This window comes from Zosterops lateralis (genome assembly GCF_965231275.1).
Source record: "Zosterops lateralis genome assembly, chromosome: 1".
Lineage (NCBI taxonomy): Eukaryota > Metazoa > Chordata > Aves > Passeriformes > Zosteropidae > Zosterops > Zosterops lateralis.
In genome coordinates this window covers 22870248-22892852 of record NC_139762.1, presented here as the reverse complement: position 1 = coordinate 22892852, position 22605 = coordinate 22870248, and the positions used below count along the sequence as shown (strand labels likewise).

The following is a 22605-nucleotide window of genomic DNA, read 5'->3' as shown; positions in this document are numbered from 1 at the left end:
TACTGTTTTAAAATTATGCCTCTTCTCAAGTATTGCAATTAAAACAGTAAGGAGACTATTTCTTGGCCTCCCTTAAGCAGTATACTTATTCTGAAAATTTTATCCCCTCAGCTGTGCTAAGTAAACACCTCAAGAAAACGGAACTATACACTTTAATTCCCTGTCTCCTCCCCACCTTTATTGCAGTTGTCAGGAAAGCGTGACTCCTCAGCACACCAGTACTGAGCTCCCAGCCCCTCCACCAGATGGGAATGCAACTGGCAGCACGATCCAGCTCAAGGCTTTCAGTTCAGGGTGACCGAGTTCCCACATCGTGTGTGAGCTCCTGTCAGGGTTAAATGTACCCAGACTTAGAAGGAACAGATGGGCAAGCAGAAAGTCTGTGACTTGTCATGGGTTTATGCTAGCCTTGGTTCACTGTGAGGAAGCATGGCACACATAATGAATGTGACTTGTGACCAGAGTTCAAGGCAGTAATACTATTATAGTAGCTCTGTTCTGAATTCTTTCTTAAAATTCTACAACAATGAGTCCAGAAAAAGCTATGGAATGAAAACTGTGCACATAATTTCCCCTTTCTAAACAAAATTATTTTACCTAGGCCTTTTCTTAGGAAAATACAGTGAATTATCTCAAAAACAAAGCAAAAACAAAAGAAAAAACCCAACAACAACAAAAAACACCATCACAGTAATAGCACTAGCATCCTGTGTTGCTTGACTTCAGTTTTCCCACTAGAGGGATCACGCAGTCTTCGAGATCTCAAAACCAGGAACTATTTATTCTACACAAATTTCTTACTGGTGTGTTTGTAATATGATGGACTTAATGAAACTTAAAAGGTTACCATAGCTCAGTAGCCCCTCAGAAGGCATTTTGTGTACTCATTAATCTCCTCAAACAGCCTTCCTCTGCAGCCTTCATTCTCCTCAGATAAGGAATAAGCAAACGCATCAGTGCAAACAAAAAGCCTACCTAACAATCCATTTAAAATACATCCCTTGGTTACATCTGTCTAGCTCTTTTCCTCATGTATGTTTAAATATAAATAATCTTGCAAATGCTAACTGCTGACTGCAGTGCATTTGGGCTCCTCACTACAAGGACATTGAGTTGCTGGAGTGAGATAAGAAAAGGGCAAAAGAGCTGATGAAGGCCCTGGAACACAAATGATGAAGAGCAGCTGAGGGTCCTGGGGTGATTAGCCTGGAGAAAAGGAGGCTGAAAGGGGACAGTATAACTCTACAAGTGCCTGAAAAAGGTTGCACTGAGGTGGGGGTCAGTCTCTACTTGCAAGTAACAAAAGAGGAAATGGACTCAAGTTGTGCCAGGGAAGGTTTTTGGTTATTTGGAGAAATGTTTTTATTGAAAGCATTGTTGAGCATTGAAACAGGCTGCCCCAGGAAGTGGCTGAATCACCATCCCTGGGGATATTAAAAGACCTGTAGATGTGGCACTGAGGGACATGGTTTAGTGTTGGGCCTGCCAGGGCTGGATTAACAGGTGGTCTCAATGTTCTAAGAGACCTTTTCCAGCCTAACCTCTATGATTTGATGAGTGACAGGAGTCTCAGAAGTATTGAAAATGGAAGATGGCCAGACATTTACGCTGAGTTCAAGTACAGAAACATCCTGCCCCAAATTATGAAACACATCTTCCTTTTCTATACAGTTACAGCTGTACAGTTTAACGTATTTACCTACCAACTCGTATGAATCATATCTGTTTTTTTCTCACTGAAGCAATCAAAAATTCATTCCTGATAAGTTATTGGAAACACACATATACCATTTGACTTTTTGTCAATTTATAACTCCTAAAATCTTGTAACTTATATCCTTTGCCCCTTATTTTCAATCTTTCCAACCTTTAATATTTTTATGACTGTTCCTAGGTCCTATTTCAATTAGGAGGGTTTTTTCCCCAGACATTAATATCTGTACTCTAAAAAAGTTCAGCACAGAACCTGCAACAACCTGCACCGCACGTGGTTAAGTCTGGTCAATAAAATTATTTGACCACCACACAGCTTGTTATCAACACACTTAGTTAAATGCCCTTGTGAGAGAGGTGTTTAAGCCAAGAAACTAGACAGGGTCACTGTTTTGTTTCTCAGCTGCTTCAGAGCTGCTTCATATATGTTATCTGTGTGCTGAAGGTATTACATAACGATTTGTCTCATTTGGCAAGTCTATTGATTATTAAATTACACAGAATACCAGTTTTGTTTTCATGTCATTTGCAATTGTTAGCAGTTATAAGGTGCAATTAGCTGAAATAATAAAATATATGCCACGTAGATAATGTCTGAAAGTCCTGTTGACTGGATGACTTAGAAGGATGAGTCACTTTTAATGGAAAGTTTACTGTAAATTAGCATATTTTAATTAATTAAGGTCCCACTCAAATTTATAATGTTCTTCAGAAATTATGCTAATAAAACAGAAAAATAAAATGTTATGCTTCCAGATTTCAGACAGCTGGCCATTTACCCTGCGAGGTCTCCATTAGGAGATTTGTTTCAGTCATACAGACTCCAGCAACTGATCTCATCGTCTTGCGACTGAATTAAATAGCTCTCACTAGGAGAGGGAGGGAGTTCTATGTTTTGCAAAGTCGCAAGACCAGCTCAGGCCCAGCCGTGGCCGTTCCGGCTGGCGCTGCTCCCTGCGGTACTGGGTGGCCAGCGGGAGAAACCCCCGGGCTGTCCCGGGGAGCGCCGCCAGCCGGGAGGAGGCCGCTGGACCAAAGCTGCTGCTTTTCCAGATAATCCCCAAACCCAGAGCGGCCCCCGACCGGACACCAAGGGGCTCCCTCGCTCCAGCGGGACACGGGCATCCCCCCGGCTCCTACTCCAGAATTTGGACCTACAGGCCCAAAAGAAATTAGTCTGTTTTCTGTCTTTGGGAGGAGGGACGGGTGGTCAGATTCTGAAGAAAAAGCAACGGTACCAAAAGAGAACCCGTAAGGATGCGTTTTGGGATACACGGTGCAGATGCACGAACCGCTGAGTCTGTGAGCCTTCCGGCCTTTTGGCAAATCACGGGTCGGCGATTCTGAAATAATCTGATATCAACTCAGCCGGTTCACTGGCAATCATGTCGGGAGCTCTCCTGTCGCCTTAGCGGGTCACAGCCCACACAGAACACCGTTTTCCCGGAGCGGCAGCCCCGGGACACGTCGGGGACAGGCCCCACCAGCGCTGCCCGCTGGCTCAGGGCCGCAGCCTCCTCCTCCTCCTCCCCAGCGGAGCGGTTCTGTCCACGGGCGCTCCTCCTGCGGGGGTCAGAGCTGCTGGTCGGGACCGCCGTGACCGGAGCCCGCTCCGCCCGCCGCCCGCGCCCCTCAGCGCCGGACACGGCGGGATCCCGCCCCGCCCGCGCCGGGAAACGCCGCCGCAGGGCCGCGGGCCTGAACCACCGCGCCCGAGGGGGAACTTGGAGGGGAGGAGATCGGAGGGGGGTGGTCCCTCGGCTCCCGACGGCCCCGCCCGGCACCGCCCGCTGCCCTGGTGACGGAAGGTCGCCGCTTGCCCCGCCCGGGCCGCGTCGGGACGCGGGCTCCGGGAAGGGCCGGGGCTGGAAGTTGCCGCCCTCCCTCCGTATCCGGGTGGTTGGTCCCGGGTGCGGCCGGACCGCCGGAGCCGGTGCCAGGCGAAGATGGCGTACCCCGGGCAGCCGGCGCCCGGCGGGTTCTACCAGGGCGGGGTGAGCGGGGCCGGGGCCCGCGGGGGGAGCGGCGGGGGCGGCTGAGGGGGGTCGGCCCGGCCCGGGCTCCGGCCCGCTGGGGCTGCGCCGGCGGGGAAGGGAGGGGGGGGCACGTCCCCGGCAGCGCCGCCAGGGGCCAAAGTCAGTGCCGAGGGCGACGTTCCATGGTTTTCGCTTAAAAATAAGTTTTATTTAAGGATTTTCACACTTAATTAATATTCTTCCATGTATTTGCCCTAGACATCTGTTTTGCGCAACTTTCCTAAAGTGGAGAAAAATACTTGCAATGCCGTAGTATTTCTTCAGCACGCCGTTTTCTGCTGGGGCAGAATAAAATGAAACCTTGGCGATAGAGCAGGCTGCATGTAAATGGGTCAGTTGCTCCTCTGCAAGGTTTTGCACTGCTCTGCTTGCAATACATTAGTATATCAGTACTGAAAGTGAGAGCTGGTTTGGGGAATTTTTTCATGAGGAGTTTTCGTTTTCGGTTAGTTTGATTTTCCTTTTGACATGGTGTGTACATAAAAATGTAACTTTATAAGTGCAGATCCTTAACTGAATCACTGATTTTAATTTAATTTTCTTTTTGATTTCCAAAGTATGGAGGAGCTCCAGGAGGACCAGCGTTCCCAGGACAAGCTCAGGATCCTTTGTATGGTTATTTTGCTGCAGTAGGAGGGCAGGTAAACTTACAAAATGTTATTTCCTTCTTGGATTTTTTTTTCCTAGGGAATACTCTCTACCTTTGTAAGGAGGAATGCCTAGTATTTGCAGTGAGAAAAACTGATGTTTCTGGATAAAAAAAAAGCAAATCCATAATTGTTTTGCTTATCCTATTTGCTGTACATAGCTGTATTGGCCTGTGTTATAGCTATATACATACAGGAACTAAACAGTTTGAATAATGCTGTTAGTTTCTATATTGTATGTGTAAATGCATAGATATAAGCACAAACATAGGCGTGTATGCCTCTATTTCCTGTACAGGTATATAGAGAGAATATGTAGATGCACGAAATTTTGTAGCTGAATTGTGACTCAGCTCTGGGCTGGTGAATGCTGCGCAGTTTAGGAGAAAGAAAAGAAAAACAGTGGAAAGCGTGGGCTGTGGAGATGGCCTGGCTAAGAGCAGGAAATGCTAATAGGAAAGAGGTCATTGTGTGATCTTAATAGACTCACAAATGGAAAAGCAGTCATGGGTTGTGCCAACATCTGGGTTTAGTGGTGATATAGAGTAATTATTCTTCTAGAGGAAGGGCACTCACAACTTTTTTTTCCTTCCTTGTTATTCTGCACTGCATTTTTAATTTCTTTCCTGTAATTCTGTGGCATATATTCCTTTTGTATGATCATGTATGTTACTAGAAAAAAGTGCTTTTTGAACTATATTACAGGGTTAGGAGCAATTAAGTTAGGTTTATTGAGTTGAAGGTCTGTGTTTGTTGGCCGTATTATAGGTATTTATTGCACACTTGCAGGGTGCATGCAGATCTAAAACTCTGATCTTAGAACTGTTAATCTCAGGTAGATACACCCACACCATGAAAATTTGAATTCAGCAATATTAGCTGATGTTCAGATTCCCCCCATAACTTGGATTAGTTTTGTTCTCTGTGTTACTCTTTTGAATTAATAATGCATGACTGCATCTTGCAGTCTAAAGCATCTTCCTTCTAAATGCTTATGAAAATAATTAGATGGTGTGTTTTTGTAGTAAAGGGGAACACTGGAATGACCTCTGTGTAGTGAGGCCTTTCTGAGAAGGTGGAGTCCAGAGCTGAGTTCTGCTGAATGTGCTGACATTTGTCTGCCAGCTGAGCTGCCTCTGTGTACAGGTGCCACCTGGATGTGTGCCAGGAATCAGTACTGGAGCCAGTAACTGACTGGCTGGAAAAATGAATTAGTTCCTGTTGTAAAGAGAAAGGGAGGGAGCAGCAAACAGGACATGGTGCTGTGGACAAGGGGTGGCAGGAGCTGGATCTCAGCAAAACATAGACCATGCCCAGGTTTCTCAAGGGAGGCATGGATACTGGAAGCTGGGAAACCAGTCAGTTCATGGGTATGATCAAGTTAGCACTTAAGAATACTTAAGTTAATACTCCAAAATGCTTTCTATTTGTAGAAATCAATCCTTACTGAAATGAACTCAGTAGCTTTTGAAGTTATCCTTGGAATCTGAGGTTTCTGTTTCTGGTACCAGTGGCTGTGCAGAAGTAAAAACCCTGTAAGGAGACAGTGAAATGTAACAGATAAATTATCAGTTGCTTTTATGGCCATCCATGCAACTCTGTAAAAAGCCACATTTCAGTTATCCATATGTACTTATTGTAGAATTGGTATGGTTTGGTTATGGTTTGCTGCTCTCTGTGTTGTTTTTATGCCTATATAATATATAAAGTTTTCTCTAAGCTTTCTTTGAGGTAGTTTACAACAGGAATCTTGTCTGTGACTTGATGAATTAGTTTCCTTTGTTTACAGAAGAAGACAAAAGTATTGTTTTAAATTTGTATTCAGTCTGTCTTTGTAGGAAGCAATAATTTATTTTTTAGCCTTTTTGCAAAGCCCATATGCATTGTCTAGTGTAATCTGTTTATGATCTACCAAAAAAGACAAAAAAACCTTTTTGGTAATGTTAATCTTGATTACAGTCATACTTTTCTATCTAAAATATCTCTAGTTTAAAGTTATGCAGTTCCTATCTTAATTTCAGAAGGTACAAAGCCTTTGAAGAGATTAGTTACTTAATCTTAATGGCTATTTCAAACCTCATTTTCCCCCCCTTTTTTTCCTTACTTTTTTAATATGAAGTACTAAATATATCTGTATAATTAGGCTGATGGAGTAGACAGAAAGCAAATTTGGGTTTAGCTGCCATTAACTTTACATAGAATCAAAACATTGTTGTCTTTTTTTTCAGACTTCCTCAAATATCATTTAACACACTACTGTTTGTCTTATAAACAATGATACTTCATTTCTGAAAGTTATCAGGCTATGCTGTTCTCTCCATATCATAGCATATCTCTGTTCTTGAAATAAAGAGCTTTCAAAAGTGGGTTTAAAAACATTAGGGAAATGCTGTAGCAAACACAGTCATAGAATATGCTGAGTTGGAAGGGACCCACAAGGATCGTTGAGTCCAACTTCTGGCCCTGCTAAAGACACCCCAAGAGTCACACCAAGTGCCCAAGTGTGTTGTCCAAATACTTCTTGAACTCTGTCAGGCTTGGTGCTGTGATCACTTCCCTGGGAAGCCCATTCCAGTGCTCAGCCACTCTCTGGGCGAAAAAACTTTTCCTGATATACAACCTAAACCTCCTCTGACTTGGCTTTTCATCTTCTAATGCTTTACAGAAGCATCATGATTTTTTATGTCTACAGACATAATGTTCCATTCCTGAATTGAGGTTAAATTAAACTCTGTGTGAACCAAACTTCATGTTAGGGATGTGAGGAATAAAACTTAGAATTCCACCTCCACTTCTGGCAGCTCATTGCTTTCCATGAATTGGTGGTTGTTTTTTCCACTTGGCCCTGAGCAGGATTTGTTGGAAGTAAGGCATCTTTCCAAGCCATGTGGATAGGTATCTTTTCTGAGTCTGTTTTGGTTTTTTTTCAAAGTTCTTTGCTTTCTACATTTGCATGTTCTACTAGCAACTTAATATTTAAAAAAAAACCCAAGATTTTTTATATTTGTGAGTTACAAGTGTGTCTTGAGAAGGATAACTAATTGAATGCCCCTGGAGAGGGAGTGGGTACTGGGAATAAGCAGCCTGGGAGAGGGTATTAATAGCTGATACATCTTCTGTTATCGAAAGGATGGACAAATAGATGCTGATGAGCTACAGAGATGTCTCACCCAGTCAGGGATTGCAGGAGCATATAAACGTAAGTTAATGATTTAAATAAACAAGCAAATCTAAAGCGCACTAATTCTTCCTGCCATTACTAGAAAACACGTGTAATTGTGCCTTCTGCAGAGCTGGGGTTTTTTCTTTGCATGGCAAATGGGTTTCCTTTCATTATCTTGGATGTGTAAATTCTCTGCATTCAGTTCTGTGCACCAAGGGCTTGCCTTCTCAGCCTCCTTAGTTCTCCGCTCTGCTGGGCTGTGGAGTTGAAGTGGTTTGTTCTGTAATGGACAGACAGTTGTTATAAAGATGCTTTGCTTTGGTTTGAACTGAGCTTTGATACTGACCAAAATCTGTGGCAGGACTCTGCTGGGATACCTCCTGTTCAGTTCACAGCTTCTGTGAGTGATACCGGCTTGCTCAAGTGGTGTCTGCTGGGGGGGAATGTAAATGACTGCTTTGAAACCCAAAACTGCTGTGGATTAAGATAAGAGCAAGTTAATTTTAAATATAACTTGAATTGCCTCCAAATTATCTACTATCAGTTTTTCTAACAAATAATGGCACTTACTTGGATCTGTATGCAGGGGAACCAATTGCATAAGAGTTTATACATTATAATATATAATCAGTATATAATTTAAATTTATAATAAAGCTGAAATTTTATGTTTAGATAAAACTGAAGATTATGCTCTTAACATTATTTATTTATTTAATTTTCCTTTTTCTGTTTTAACAGCTTTCAACTTAGAGACTTGCAGACTTATGATCTCAATGCTGGATGTATCCTTTAGTATGAAGTGTAAACATTTTTGCATTATGTAAGCAGAGATAAGAGAGTGCCAAAACATTTGGGAAGTGCTTTGTAGTTTCTCTTCAGCTTTTACTTGATAAGTCTTGTAGTTGTTGTGATTGGGAAGCTACAAAACTCCATTCTCACTAATTTTAACTGAAATTTTAATGAAGAAATAATAAATAAATGAGGCTTTCGGTGACCAATCGTTTTACAGGAAATGGTATCCCTCTAAGCCTGGGGAACTGTTTCCCTATTGAATGTATGAAGGGTCAGGTCTGGTGGCCCAGAATAAAGTATTGTGCAAATACTTACTGTGCTTTTCAAATAGGACAACTTTCCAGTTTCTCATCTTTCCTAATGAATTTTAAGCAGTATGCAGCCTGAATACAATCTAAGTCCCCCTAAATCCTGCTCCATGAATGTATCAGGTTTGACTATCTAATGGAATGGTATATGGCATTCAGCAGTAACACCTGTGGAAGACTTAGATATACTGTGTAAGGTTGGAATCTTCAGAGGTTTTTTTAGCCAAAACTTAAATTGAAAGTTTTGCTGCTTAAAAAGAAAAAAGCAGAAATTAACCAGGAAGGGCTCTTAGCTCATCTTGAACAAACCACTTAGAATATGAGAGAACTGATCTTATAACAGTTTATTCTTTGGCATCTATCCTTATTTCAGCTATGTATTTAATTGGTTACAATTACGTAGCAGCAGGTAAAAGGGAAGTGTGTTCACAACAAGAAAATGGCTTTAGAAGGTTTCACAAGGAAGAAATGGGGAGAGCAGGTTCTCTGACCTTAGGTTTTGGGTAGTAGTACCTCCATCTGAGCTGGGGGATGCTTTAGTTAGTTTTCTACAAGATAAATTAATAATAGTAAAATTGTATTAATATTAGCCTTCAAGTAAAAGTTTCTAACTACAGAGAAATGTCTTTTTTGTTGGTTTGGTTTATTGTCACTTTTTGTTGGTGGCTTTGTCTAGTTAAGAAATGTTTTTCTTAGCTTTGAAATCAGAGGGATATGTCTGGCACACTGGGATTTAATGAGTTTAAAGAACTCTGGGCTGTGGTCAATGGCTGGAAGCAACACTTTGTGAGTTTTGACAGTGATGGAAGTGGCACAGTGGATCGTCAGGAACTGGAGAAAGCCTTGATGACTATGGGTAAGTTGTGAAATGTTCTTGCTACTGACTTACACATTTCCCTGCAGTAACTAACTCATGATATTTTCAATGACTTTATTTTCAAATAGGATTTAGACTGAGCCCACAGGCTGTGACTGCAATCACAAAGCGATACAGCACTCAAGGGAAGATTGCATTTGATGATTACATTGCCTGCTGTGTGAAACTCCGAGCTCTCACTGGTACGCTAGATCCTTGTTACTCTCATCCCCATCATATATTTTTATTTAATAAAACCTGACTGTTCACTTATCTCAAGGTTCAACTTGCATACTACAAAAGCGGTTTCTATCAATAGTCTATAGACAATTACAGATCAGGATTTTTTAAATTCCTGTGAAAAAAGGACTTTATACTAATGCAGGGTTTACTCCAGAGACTGGAAGAGTTATGTTAGCAAAATTGGGATTTTTTTTTAATTAATAGAACATAAAGGGTTGTATACAATAAATACAAAAATTTAGAATGGGAATTTAAGTCTTGGAATGAGTTGCACTATTCTCAATCATGCTTTCCTTTATGTGACTTGGGGAATTTTAGGCGTTTAGGAAAATTCCTGAAATTCCTACACTTTAAAAAATTGTTTATTTGTAATTTTTCTTACCTGGTTTTTCTTTTCTTAATGAATTTTTGCAGAATGCTTTAGAAGAAGGGATGCAACTCAACAGGGTTTTGTGAACTTCCACTATGATGATGTAAGTAAATTTTAAGGAATCTATTAAAATTCCAGGGTAAAACAAAAGAAAAATTTAGGACATTATTTGAGTTTGTGCCTATCTTCCCTACACATACAGTGAGAACTCAGAAGTTCTGGGGCTTGCTGAGTATTGTCTCAAAAAGCTTTCATGTATTTTACAGAGTTCTATACAATTTTGTGTCCTTTTTTCTGAACTTCTATCCAGTGTGGTTCAAGAAGATCCAAGAAGCTACATCACTTGTTAGCATCACTTTCTGTGACTTTTTTTTTTTTTTAATTTTCTGTTTTAAAGCTTGTTAGGGATTTTCCCTGGGAAAGCTTGGTGGAGGTTTGGTGGGAACAGACAGGAATCACACTCAGTCAGGCTTGTGGGTCTTGGCTTCCTAGCCACATCTGTGCAGAAAAAAGAGTACACTAGATTCAAGTCATCCTGGATTTGGGTATTTTGGGGTTTGGGGTTTTTTTTGGAGTTGGGGGAGAGGACCATATGTGCTAGTTTTTATTTTTGTTGTTGTTGTCATTAAGGAGATGCTTTGCTTTAATTACCTATTTGTTTATTTTCGTATATATATTAAAGCTTTACTATTTGTGGGCTGAATTTCTTTACAGAAAAGCATAGTGACAATGAATCTTACAGGAGGAACAGTAAAAACTTGCTGTCTGCCATTCATCTAATAAGTGGTTATTTTCTTTTCAGTTCATACAGTGTGTCATGAGCATCTAAATCAAAAGGAAGCAAGCTGTGGATGATCATGAATTAACATTCCAGTCTGTGTTTTGCTTTGCCAAGTCCTCCAATGATTGTGTATCTCAATATTGGAAATTGCATATTTTATGAAGGTATCGCTTTACACGCATTTTTTAGTCTTGATAATGAATATAAACTACTCATGTACTGTTGTCTTTAACTTCCAATCTGTGATTATTAAAGATGGTTTTTATTTTCATAAACTTGCAAGTCACTATCTATAACTCAGATCACGCAAACGGCAAGATTTTCAGTGGTGTGTCTACTTTTTTTCCCATGGGTCACTAAAATCAGTTTCTGGAGTGCAACTTACCTTTTTCTGACTTAAACTGTAACATATGTATGACTTAAGAAGATACATATTTTCTTGTCTTTCACAACATAAGACAGCTTTGCAAACTGAAAGGGCTTCTGGAATGGTAATTTTGCACTGGTCTGTTAGAACATCAGTAAGTTTTGTTACTTACTTTGTCAGCTCTTTTGAAGATGAAGTGTGTGACACCATGCACTGAGTGTAAGACTACCTGCTAGAACTTCTTGTAAGGAGGGATGCAACAAAACATAGCAGAGAACTCTTCTACCCTTGTGCTCTGGTACAGGGGACTTTGTTCCTGTAAGATTCTTGCTTTGTTTGTGTCACTACATAAAATGCTTTTGAACACACAAAAGCTGTGCTGTGTCAATTTGTGCATCAATTGTCCCTTCACAGGCAGACAGACAGACTTCAGTTACATGTAAATGAATGTTTCTATGTCCTCCACTTAACCCCTAGCAAGTGGCCTTCATGCCTCAATATGCCAACTAATACACAAGGCCAAAACCCACTTGGAAAAAATTCTTGCCAGGTTACTCTTTCAGATCACAGCAGTAGTTACCAATGAAAGCAGATACAGACAGCCAAGGTTTACTTGCCTGAGGCTCTTCAGGGGAAAAAAAATGGAATTTTTTTGTTTGGTGGGGGTTTTCTTGTTGCCTTTGTTGTAGGGATTTTTGAGGGGAAGATGGATACTGTATGGAGAGAAGGACAGTACAAACTTCTTTCCAATGAAATAAGTTAATGAAACTTTTGTCAATTTTGGTCACTCCTGCCTACTACAGAGGAGTGATGTATGTTGTTTTGCTGCTTGTGAATACAATGGCAGAAGACTGTTAAAAGAAGTATATTTTTTAAATAAGCAGTTTAGGGCAATTTTGGGGATGAACCTTTGCATTAAGGAATGAAAGCAAAACTACACATATGCACATATATATAGACACATATGTATAGACATCATTGGACAAACAAGAGCTCCTCAGAGCAGGAATCTCACTCAAAGATACACTGTATTATACCCTGCTTTGTGGAGATGTCTGTTAAATCCAGGTCTTTAGTTTTTGGGCTGTAAATTCAAAGCAGACTGGTCTCCCCTAAAGAAGCAACTTGTACTTACTGCTTAAATTTAGAATCCTTTGGATATGGCTTGTAGTTTCATTTCAGAAGCTAGTTCTCTTTCTACCCTCATAATGAATTTCAAAGGCATAGACAAGATTATACATCCACATTCTGATAATACATTGTCCTGTTGCACATAAAGTTGGGAAACAGATGGAATACTACCAAAAGTATTTCTAATAGAATGACCAAAATCATAAAGGTTTGTCTGAGTGTAGCATCCAACATCAGTTCTGCTGCAGTTCAAAACTTTGACAACTGACGAGGTTAGTAAGAATGTGAAAAAAAGGCTGTTCTTCCTGCAGGGATTTGAGTAGACTATTTTGTATAAATACAGTGCTCATCCTTACACTTAATTTTACCCTAAGAATAGTAAGAGATCTTTATCAAAATGTTCATTACCCTCACATCTTTATTTCTGCTTTGTTGTGTTTCTGGTCTTGTAGTGGCTTTGCTGGGATAGAAATGAATTTCTTTATAGCAGTCCAAAGGTTCAGAATGTAACTAATCAGTATCGGTAACAGAGCAGGGTTTCAGCTGTTGCTGGGCAGTGCTTGCACAGCATCAAGGTCTTCTCAGTTTCTCACTCTGCAATCACAGTGAATAGGCTGAGTGTGGGCAAGAGGCTGGGAAGGAATTCAGTCAGGACAGCTGACTCAAGTGGGCCAAAGCACTCCCGACCCAAGGACCAAAAACTCAAGTCTTATTTCAGTTTATTTCACCGGACTGCACTGATATTTTGGCACCAGCCAGCCACTGGTCAATGAAATGCTACAAGAAAACAGTGTGAACCAACAGGGTTTTCTTCAATGATTTTGTAAACATAAACCAGAGAAAACTGGAAAAAAAATTGTTCCAAAAGGAGAAAATTCTGACTTCCTCAAGAAAAAAAAGCTTTTGTTTTACATCAGCATTTCAAAAATCCAGAATATTCACAGGGACTGATAAGATACATCATCTTTCAAGTTTAGAGAGAAGCTAAGCTAATACATATAGATGCTAAGGAGTTCCTACAGGGTTTTCTGTCATACCTAAAAAAAGCCACCTGCAACCTTTGTGAAAATTGCTTCCCTATTAAGAGTAGATTCAGTGGACAAATTGAATACGCAAGTTACCTGCTTTAGAGAAGCAGTTTTTATCAGCATTAATGGTTTCTCTTTCCCACAAGGCATACTGAGAAGAAGACTTGCTCTCGACCTTTGAGCCAACCACCAGGCATAGTTTCAAATAGGTTTTTTTCCTAGGTTGCCCTCAAACATGCAAACTAAGGGATAGTAATTTTAGATTTGCTTGGAGAACAGTAGGCCCCTCAGACAAAGATTTGAGAAGCTCACTGGATCATTTTCAGCCTTGGAATTTGAAAAATAACACCTATATTCTAGTATGAGCCTTTTCCCATGAATGCAACAGCTTTATTTTATAGAGACCTATAAAACAGAAAGTGCAAAATACAAACAGAAGAACAAAATGCACACAACAGTCTTTGTCATTGAAAGTCACTTTACTGATGTTACAATATGTTAGTAACATTGAAAACCACAGGCATTTGTATTAAATATTCTTGTAGAAGTGGATACTGTGACACTGTTATTAAAAGTGAGCAGGAATTTAGAACCCCAAATTACAACGATTTGATTTTATAAAAAGCAATGTTTTGTTTAGCTACATGAAAGCCAGATTCATTCAACAGCCCAATGCCTGTAATGTTTATGACAAAAATACCACACTCAAAGCTAGAAAGTTGTAAACTGCAATGCTTCATTTTGATGTTTGTCAAAATCTTACTCTTTTATTACATCAGGTATGTTTGTCAAAATCTTACTCTTTTATTACATCAGGTACGATTTTTAAAGTATTTTAACTAGCAAAGACAATTATATGTTGCAAATCTTTTTTTTTTTGCCAATACTAGCCCAGCCACAGTGGTGAAAGACGATTCTCCTTGCCTCTCTCAATAATGGCTAGTATGAGTGAAAAAATTGCTTTTTTTTTTTTTTTTTTTTACAGCAATGCCCAAGTTAAACATCAGCACAAAATGAAGCTGGCAGAGCCAGTTGGTATATACCACCACAAAAGCTTTGCTGAAAGAACGGGTCATACAGTAAATAGTGTTTTCTCCAGCAGATTAAAAATTCTGTAATGCTTTGCTATTCTGAAAAAAATATTTTGCATTTATGCAACAATAAAAATAAGTACTGTATTCTATATAAAACATTACCTATTGTAATATATTTTTATCCTTAAGAAAAGAAAACTCAGATTACATATTCACAGTTTGAGTATGTTCCGGACTGTATTTCCAAGTGTAAAGAATGCAGAGTCTACACAGGCAGTGAGCAGGAGTTCTTGTACCAATAATCGAACTAAATCAGCATTTGCTGTTCTACAGAGCCTTATAATATTGCATGATTAGCTGCTTGCACCACTCTACTTACAAGGTCAGTCAGGCCTATATACAGAATTTCTAACATGGTTGTAAAAATAGACTCTCCATGCTAAAGTTAGAATATATAAGGTCTTAAGGCCTCATGTTGAGTTTTTTTAAACAAAAGCTTTTTCTTTTTTTTTTTTTTTTTAATTCAGAGGAATAAAGAAACAGAAAAAGAAAAGCTTGTTGCTTTGACATTTTATGCTCTAGCAATTAAAAATTGTGTTGACACCTTTACTTCTCCCTTAGAGAATATGTTCCTTTTTAACTGCTCTGTGCTTATTTTCCCAGATTTTCCTCATCTCATTCTGAGTTATATGGCAGTTGTGGCCCATCTTAAGTAGCAGAAGTTTTTAAACACTTTAAAGCTGGTTAAGCTGAAGTGATTTTGAAACTGGTATAGATTGGATTTTAAAGAGCTAGAACTGGCTACGTGAGCCAATTTTGAAGCCAGGTACAGTGTGAGCAATATCTGTGTTCTGAACTTATTTTTTACTGCTTGTTTCTCTTCCTTGGCTGAGATAACATAGGAACGTTGACTTTTGTAGTGCTTTTCTCTAAATACTTGCAGAAAACTGTTGTGGATACCACGTGCCAGATGCACAAAATGCTGTTTCCAAAGCTGTAGTTTACATCAGCATCCATACTTGAGACACCAGAAATAGTTTTCAGGCTGACTTAGAAAATCCTTGTGTCAGAGGAGGTTTTTAGCACAGATGATAGAAACTATTACTTCCTTTCCTGTTTCTGACAAAATCACAATTAAGAGAGTTCTGTCTGTATTGCAGCTATGTTTACACAATTAGTTTCACTGTTTCATTTTTTCTTGCCTCATTAAGATAAGTTATGTGCACACAGGAACCTCACTCCACTGTGCAGTCATGGGGTCACAAACCTGCACGTATTTTTGCAGTTTATTCAAATTTGTTTTCAGGAGTCACAGAATATTCTGGGGAAGGGACCCACAAGGATAATCAAGTCCAAGTCTTTAAGTGAATGGCCCACAGGGGGGTTGAACCCTTGACCCTGGCATTATTAACACCATGGTCTGACCAACTGGGCACATCAAATGTGATCAAAGTCAAACCCCATATTGCTGATAATTGTCACATGATTTGGAAGCCATGCAAATAGTGTGTCATCAGCTCATCCATTCTTGGTATTCAGTGGAGACTGAGGTGCTCAAGGTCTTTAAAAATGAGGCAAATAACATCATATTGTGGTTGAAAACAGTGGTCCAAACAGTCCACTGTTATCCCATGACACTGATACTAAGAGAAAGAAACATGATCTTCAGACTTGGAGCAAGAAGAAGCAGGAAACAGCTCAACTGTTAGGTTCACAGACTTGTTGAAGACATTTAAAAAGGCTTAACCTTCAACAATGCTAGAAGGTGAGAGAGACACAGGATGGCTGAGTCACCAAGTGGTTTTACTGGTAGTATTCTGGTTTAACCACAAGTAACTAAGCCCCAAAACAGCCACTTGCTCAATCCCCACCCTCAGTGGGATGGGGCAAGAGAATTGGAAAGGTAAAAGAAAACTCATGGACATAAAACATAAGAACAGTTCAATAATTAAAATTAAATAGTTGTAGTATTAATAATAATAAAAAAATAATGAAAAGGGAATTAACAAAGAGAGAAATAAAACCCAAAAAAAAGCCAAGTGATGCAAATGAAAACAATTGCTCACCATCAACAGACCAGTGCTCAGCCAGTCCCTGAGCTGCAGTTCTTCACTGCCAACCTTCCTCCTGGATCGTTGCTGATGGTTTAGGGTATCCCTTGAGTCTGCTGTCCTGGCTGTGTCCCCTCCCAACTCCTTGTGCACCCCAGGACCAGTTGCTGGTGGGGCATGCGAGGAGCAGAAAAGGTCTTGGCTCATTGCAAGCACTGATCAGCAATAACTAAAAAATTCCCTGCATTGTCAACACTGTTTTCAGCACAAATCCAAACCAAGTAGCCTCATACCAGCTACTGTCAAGAAAATTAACCCATACCCAGGCAAAACCAGTGCAAAATCCATGAGACATGAGGCATCACCACCTGATTATAGCACAAGCAAAAGATCACAGAATCATTAAATGGTCTGGGTTGGAAGGGACTGTAAAGATCAATTCGTTCCAACCCTCCTGCCATGGGCAGGACTTTACAGTACACCAGGTTGTTCAGAGCCCCATCCAACCTGGCCTTAAACACTTCCACGGATGGGGCATCCACAGCTTCTCTGGGCAACCTGTGCCAGTGTCTCATCACCCTCGCAGCAAAGAATTTCTTCCTAATACCTCATCTAAACCTACTATTATTGCCAGCATTGGAAAGCACCCTATGCATAGTGTGGAAAGGTGACCAACTTAGCAGCTTTCTGATGTCAGCCAACTCACAGAGACTGTTGGTAGATGAATGTTTCATGAAAATGCTTTTCAGTAGGCGTGAAAAGGGGATGGAAGAGGACAGGAGCTCACTGAGTTTTACTCTGGAGTGTGATAACTTTGCTTACAACTAGGTATGGGATTCGATGACATAGCAATTCCTAAGGGCTAACTGAAGTGCATATCGTTTAGGATTATGGAGTCTCATCCTTCTTTCTACATTACATTCTATCCATTAATCAATTCATCAATGAAGCTACAGCAAATTTGGTCAGAATCTGTAGTATATACATGTCTATAATAGTGTACATACCCATTCTTAGCTCTGGTTTTGAAAAGAGTTGTCACATTAGTATTGACAAGACCAATCAGTCCAAACCAGCAATGGGGATTTGAGTAAGAGGATTTCAGTACACTAACTATTGACACAATTTCTTTCTGATTTTAATTCAGGATATACCTCAAAGGTCCACTTCTTCAATAGCACAATCAAAATTATTTCATGAGCACATGAACTCAGGTTCAACGTCTCATAAATCAGGAACTTTTAAATCATTTGGAAGAAGCTATCTTCAAAGTCAAATCATACTTCAGGTGACTGGCAAGTTGTGACTTTAGTTCACCATTTAAACAAAGATAGGCTGTATAAAATTAACCATCTTCTTGAATCTACTTACTTAAATATAACAAAACTATATGTAAATTATCAGACACAACCATGTCTGGTATATTGCCTGAGATTACTAAAGTTCTTAAGTCAACAAATCCAAAATTAGTATGTAAATCTTTACCTGTTAAACTGTGGCATCATTGTGCAGCATTATTTTTAGATACAATCTAAATTTTCCAGTCTCCATCAGTTAGTCATATCAATTTTATTATAAATTATACAAGATTCTTCTCCCACATTGAAACACATAAAGGTAACTTAAGTATATCTCATCCTGCCATCTTATGCTCATATAAACAATTACTTCTAGTTGAGAGCTGGATAACTTCCTCACTTCTACACCATAGTTGGCTATAACTAGTTCATTTATCAAAATAGAACCGAAATAAAAGCATGAATCTCAATGAGTCAAAATGACTGAGCTATATTAGTGACAAGTACTTTGTTTTAGTCTGGATGAGGTATTATGCGGCAGTTTATATTGCTATTGCCAGTGCAACTAACTACAGTGGATAAAAATATTTGCAATCTTCAAGGTTATTAATCTGGCAGCTTTCCAATACACTACATTTTAAAAGTAGGAAATGAGAGCTTGTAATCAAACAACTTCTCTGTCCAACCTCTACTGGCTTGGGAGGCTCACACAGCCCTGCCAGTTCAGATCTCCCAAGTTACCAACCTGATGCAAAGTTCTCTGCAGAAGAATTTTGCAAAAACACAAGTCCTGTGATAGTCTCACTCTAGACCACCAAAGTGAAAGTCAACACTTATTTAACTTGAACGTAGTGCTCAGAACTAGACTTCTAGTCACTAGATATCTCCAAATGTGAAGGTGATTGTTAAAGGTAGGCTACACATGTAAGTGTATCATCATATGCTACAAATAAATTATACCAAAACAAAAGAAACTGGAAGTACACACTACATTGAAAATACAGTCAGGAGGGCCATTTGTTTGCAAAACAAGAAGTTATGAACATAGCAGAAAGAGCCAGTATGTTATATCCAGCTCTGTCTGCCAAATCTTGTTGCTTCTTGGTAAGGCAAAATGGAAAGGGAAGAGTAAACAGTGGTAAACATAAGATAAGCACAGAAATCTAATGGGATTACTCAAAACTACATGCCAGTTTGTATCCAAAAAAATACCATAAAAGGCACATGATGAACAGTCCAATTACTATAGATAGGAATATTGGAGGGAAAAACAGCTTCCAGGTGACAGAGTAATACAGTGACGATCAGGTTATCGTATTGTCATAATGTGGATGAACCTCTTGAGTCCAGTGAAATCAACAAAAGACATTGATTTCAAGTTATGGCTCAGACCCTAATTTCATAAGCTACATGCTATCAACTATCTTTAATCCAGATAGCTACACTCAAAGTAAATCTGCAAAAAATATTCCTCAGTGCCAATTGATATATTTACCTTTTACAAAAATGCAGAATCTTTCCCTAAAGGAGTTACAAGTGACTGTCTCATTCCAGATGGTCAGTCTGCACCCACTTGTGCTCACTTTTATTTGTCTTTTTCCAAATACTTACCAGAACCTGTTGACTGTGAAGGAAAATCATTTGAATGCCAAGGCCTATATTTTGTCACAATCCAACATACAGCCTAATCATAAAATATAGTGCTTCTAAAAAATCTTACATATTTTACAGCTGCCAACATCTTTAAACATTTCTTAATTTAATCTTACATATATCTGACTTTATTGAGAGACGTCAAAGTTAAAAAAATACATTAAAAGGCTGCAAGTGTTGGGTTCACTTACTAAAGGAAATACATGAAAGAGGTAGAAGATTCAGAAACACCATAGATGTTCCCATTACAATAAATCTAATTAATCATACAGCTGTTGGGTAGGGTATTCAACTGCACCACACAGTGTTTTATTCTGCAATGGTACTACCTGAAGCTAAGAAGTAGTGAATTTTGGAAAACCAGAGAATTATAAGCTGATTTAATATGGTCCAGTTTCTTACTAATGGAAAATTCCCAATCAGAAGGCATTTGCTTTATAACAACCTTTAGAAGTCTCAGGTGTTGGAAATATAACCATCAACTTACACACAAGATTAATATAGTAAAGAGTTGTTCCCTCCCACCCCACTCTTTTTAAGCTAAATTCATTTGTTCTCAGTTTAATACTCAAAAAAAAATTGTCAAGGGGGCTTCAGGGGCAGCAAGCATAGCATTCAAGCGCATGGTAAAGGCAATTCCAGTAATGAATAAAATTTGAAAGACAGCAATGAAACTGGCCACTTGCCCAGGACTGTTATTATCTAGTGCAGTGAAATCGTTATGCTTCTCATAAGCCTATGCCTTGCCATCTAAAACAGTGTCTGAAATGCTCTATCAAAAATACACAGCAACTCTCACAGACAGACTTCACATCACCACATCCTGAATTGACTACTTAGAAGTATTCCCAAATGTCCAGTAAGTTTGGGCTGCACATGACTTAAAGACTCTGTTGTCTGCTGAATCATTCTTGATTACACCTGTGAGAAGATACAGTGGTTATCTTACTAAACAAAGGATTTTGGCTGGTTCCTCTTATGATGATTTAAGACAAAGTGCTGCTGTACTGGATTCCACAGTCTACTGTCCAATTGAGATTGTCAAGACGGTATAAGATGCTGAAAAAGTTGTATAGATTTTGGTCAAACACCAGTTTCTGAGAGACACGGTTTTACAGTACTGTACTTTCTGTATTTCCAAGGACATCTGCTCATAATATTAGAAAATCTGAAGTGTGATGATGTTAGTCATGACTGTTTCTTTAGGCATTTGGCAAAATACACGTACGTATAACAGCTATTTTTGACATTATCGAATGTTTACATATATACAATCTGTATACTGAGATTATAAACATATAATGTAAAAAAAAAAAAGATATAATCTTTGTTTGCCATTTGTGTCAAATAGTTGCCTTTCAAAGCTTGAAATCCTGTCACAAAAAAAAAATCCTATATTTCTTACTCCTGCATGCTAATCTCTACTACAGTATGTTGTTTTTCCTTTACATGTGGAAAGTAAAGAACACAAGGTTCATGCATACAGCGTACAAGTTTACATCAGCTGGGCTGTCCGTGAGGCACATTCCCAGTTTCACTCTGGTCTGACTCAAGACTGCAATGAACCAGAGACAAACCTCTCTTACACAGGACTGGCAAATGGACTGTAATTGGGATTCTAGGTCACCATGAGGAACGGTCTTGTCACATCTGGGCTAATTATTCTCCGTTATGATTTGGTTGTTCATCAAATCCATAAAATACAAGTCAACAAAAAGAAAGAAAAAAAAAAAGAAGACTGTTTTTTCCTTCCACATGAGAGAAGGTTATCACTGCGATATCATGGGCATCTCTGTTGATCTTTCGAATTTTCTGAAGAACAGATGAATGTGCAGTGACTCATTGATGCTGAGTTTCTATAAAATCCAAAGTAAACAGTTCTGATGTGACCCCAGGAAAACAGTGCAGCTAGATGGATGTCTCCCATAGCTGGAGAGGGGGAAAATGAACACAAACACACATTGAACACCAAGATAAAACAGGCTGTCACCCAAACAGTGCAAGGATCTTGTTTGGGGAACTGCGTCTACATCACCTGGGTGACCAAATTTCCTCCCAGCCTCTGATGGGTGTCTGTTCACCAAGTGAGCAGAGTCTTAAGCATTTCAGCATGATTTGCAGTCGGCATAGTAAATGCCCATGGCTGGGAGTTCAGTTTTCTTTTTGAAGGAGAAATGTCAGTGCAGCATCAAACTTTTATTAGACAGCTTTTACCTCAGAATTACACTAATATTAGTGTAGAGATAATTTCCCATTTTCATCTGCCTAACTCTGCTCAGAGCAGCATGGCGTTCTGCTGTGGGTTTTTGCTGCTGTCAAAGCAGCTTCAGGGCTGAGACACATCAGTACAGCCCAGGCTCCAAGCTGCCTTGGGAGACCCTGTGCTGCACCTCACACAATCTTCTGGGGGAGCAGCTTGCAGGGGCCCTCAGCAGCACTCCATTCTTTTTTTCTTGAAAAAAAGAGGGACAGAGAACAGTGATGAGAATCTCATCAGCATCAGCAATATGAACAAAGGGTATTGCAGGTAAAGCTCCTTAAGCAAATTTAAGGACTTTTTTGCTTATTCAAATACCTGCTATGTCCAAACTGACACAAGGGAAACTAAAGCCTTTTGGAGACACTGGAAATCTCTCCATTACTATCCACCACACATTCCAGCAGCTCCTGCGCACTCCAGGGGGGCCAGGGTGGGCTCAAGTCACACAGCAGTGGAGTGTCTCCAGGCCTGCAAGCCCCCTCCACAGGCTCCATAACTGGAACTTTTTACATTTCCATAGAGCTGGAAAGCAGCTATCCCTGCAGCCTGAATGAGAGCTGCTGGGAAAAGGGGTAAGAAAAGAGAATCAAACACACCACTTGCTCCAGGGCTGCCTGTACTCTGCAGCCCAAAAGCTGTCTGGGGCACATTTTCAGCTTGAAATAAGAAAAGTAGTGAAATCTGGGCTTCAGGGCAGCTTTAAGATCAACCTGAGAAGCTGCCTGTAAACACAGCTGTTGAGGCCTTCATCACTGCCAGAGGCTCAGCAGCTTCAGAACTTCTGGGGGCAAAGGAAATGCCATTCCAGCTCTCCTTGTTAGCCAAAGGTGTTAATCTGCCACAGTTTCCTTTTGAAAGACTACCAGTAAATA

The 22605-nt window shown here is 39.8% G+C and overlaps 2 protein-coding genes across 9 annotated transcripts in view; one reads left to right on the top strand and one right to left on the bottom strand.

Annotated features, from left to right (window-relative positions):
* Positions 1-3546: 3546 nt before the first annotated feature.
* Positions 3547-11651, top strand: SRI (sorcin). The gene is made up of 8 exons (XM_083875426.1): positions 3547-3707; positions 4307-4390; positions 7526-7595; positions 8300-8343; positions 9370-9517; positions 9607-9720; positions 10175-10233; positions 10933-11651. Exons 1-8 carry the CDS (start codon positions 3660-3662, stop codon positions 10957-10959), a joined length of 594 nt encoding a protein of 197 aa, XP_083731552.1. The 5' UTR covers positions 3547-3659; the 3' UTR covers positions 10960-11651.
* A 1956-nt stretch (positions 11652-13607) lies between these two features.
* Positions 13608-22605, bottom strand: part of ADAM22 (ADAM metallopeptidase domain 22) — a 115142-nt gene continuing 106144 nt past the window's right edge. For 6 of the 8 annotated variants that reach the window (XM_083869117.1, XM_083869119.1, XM_083869118.1 and 3 more), the window contains one exon: positions 13608-21402. In XM_083869117.1, coding sequence (XP_083725243.1) covers positions 21382-21402 — 21 coding nt within the window. In that variant the 3' untranslated portion in view covers positions 13608-21381. The remainder of the gene's footprint in view (positions 21403-22605) is intronic. The other 2 variants (XM_083869122.1, XM_083869116.1) reach the window with 1 other exon arrangement.

Bases quoted from the DNA above. Each gene is read 5' to 3' on its own strand.
- SRI (XM_083875426.1), top strand. From the start codon at position 3,660: ATGGCGTACCCCGGGCAGCCGGCGCCCGGCGGGTTCTACCAGGGCGGG. The intron at 3,708-4,306 runs GTGAGCGGGGCC...TGATTTCCAAAG, and splicing joins GCGGGTTCTACCAGGGCGGG to TATGGAGGAGCTCCAGGAGG. The intron at 8,344-9,369 runs GTATCCTTTAGT...CTTTGAAATCAG, and splicing joins TTATGATCTCAATGCTGGAT to AGGGATATGTCTGGCACACT.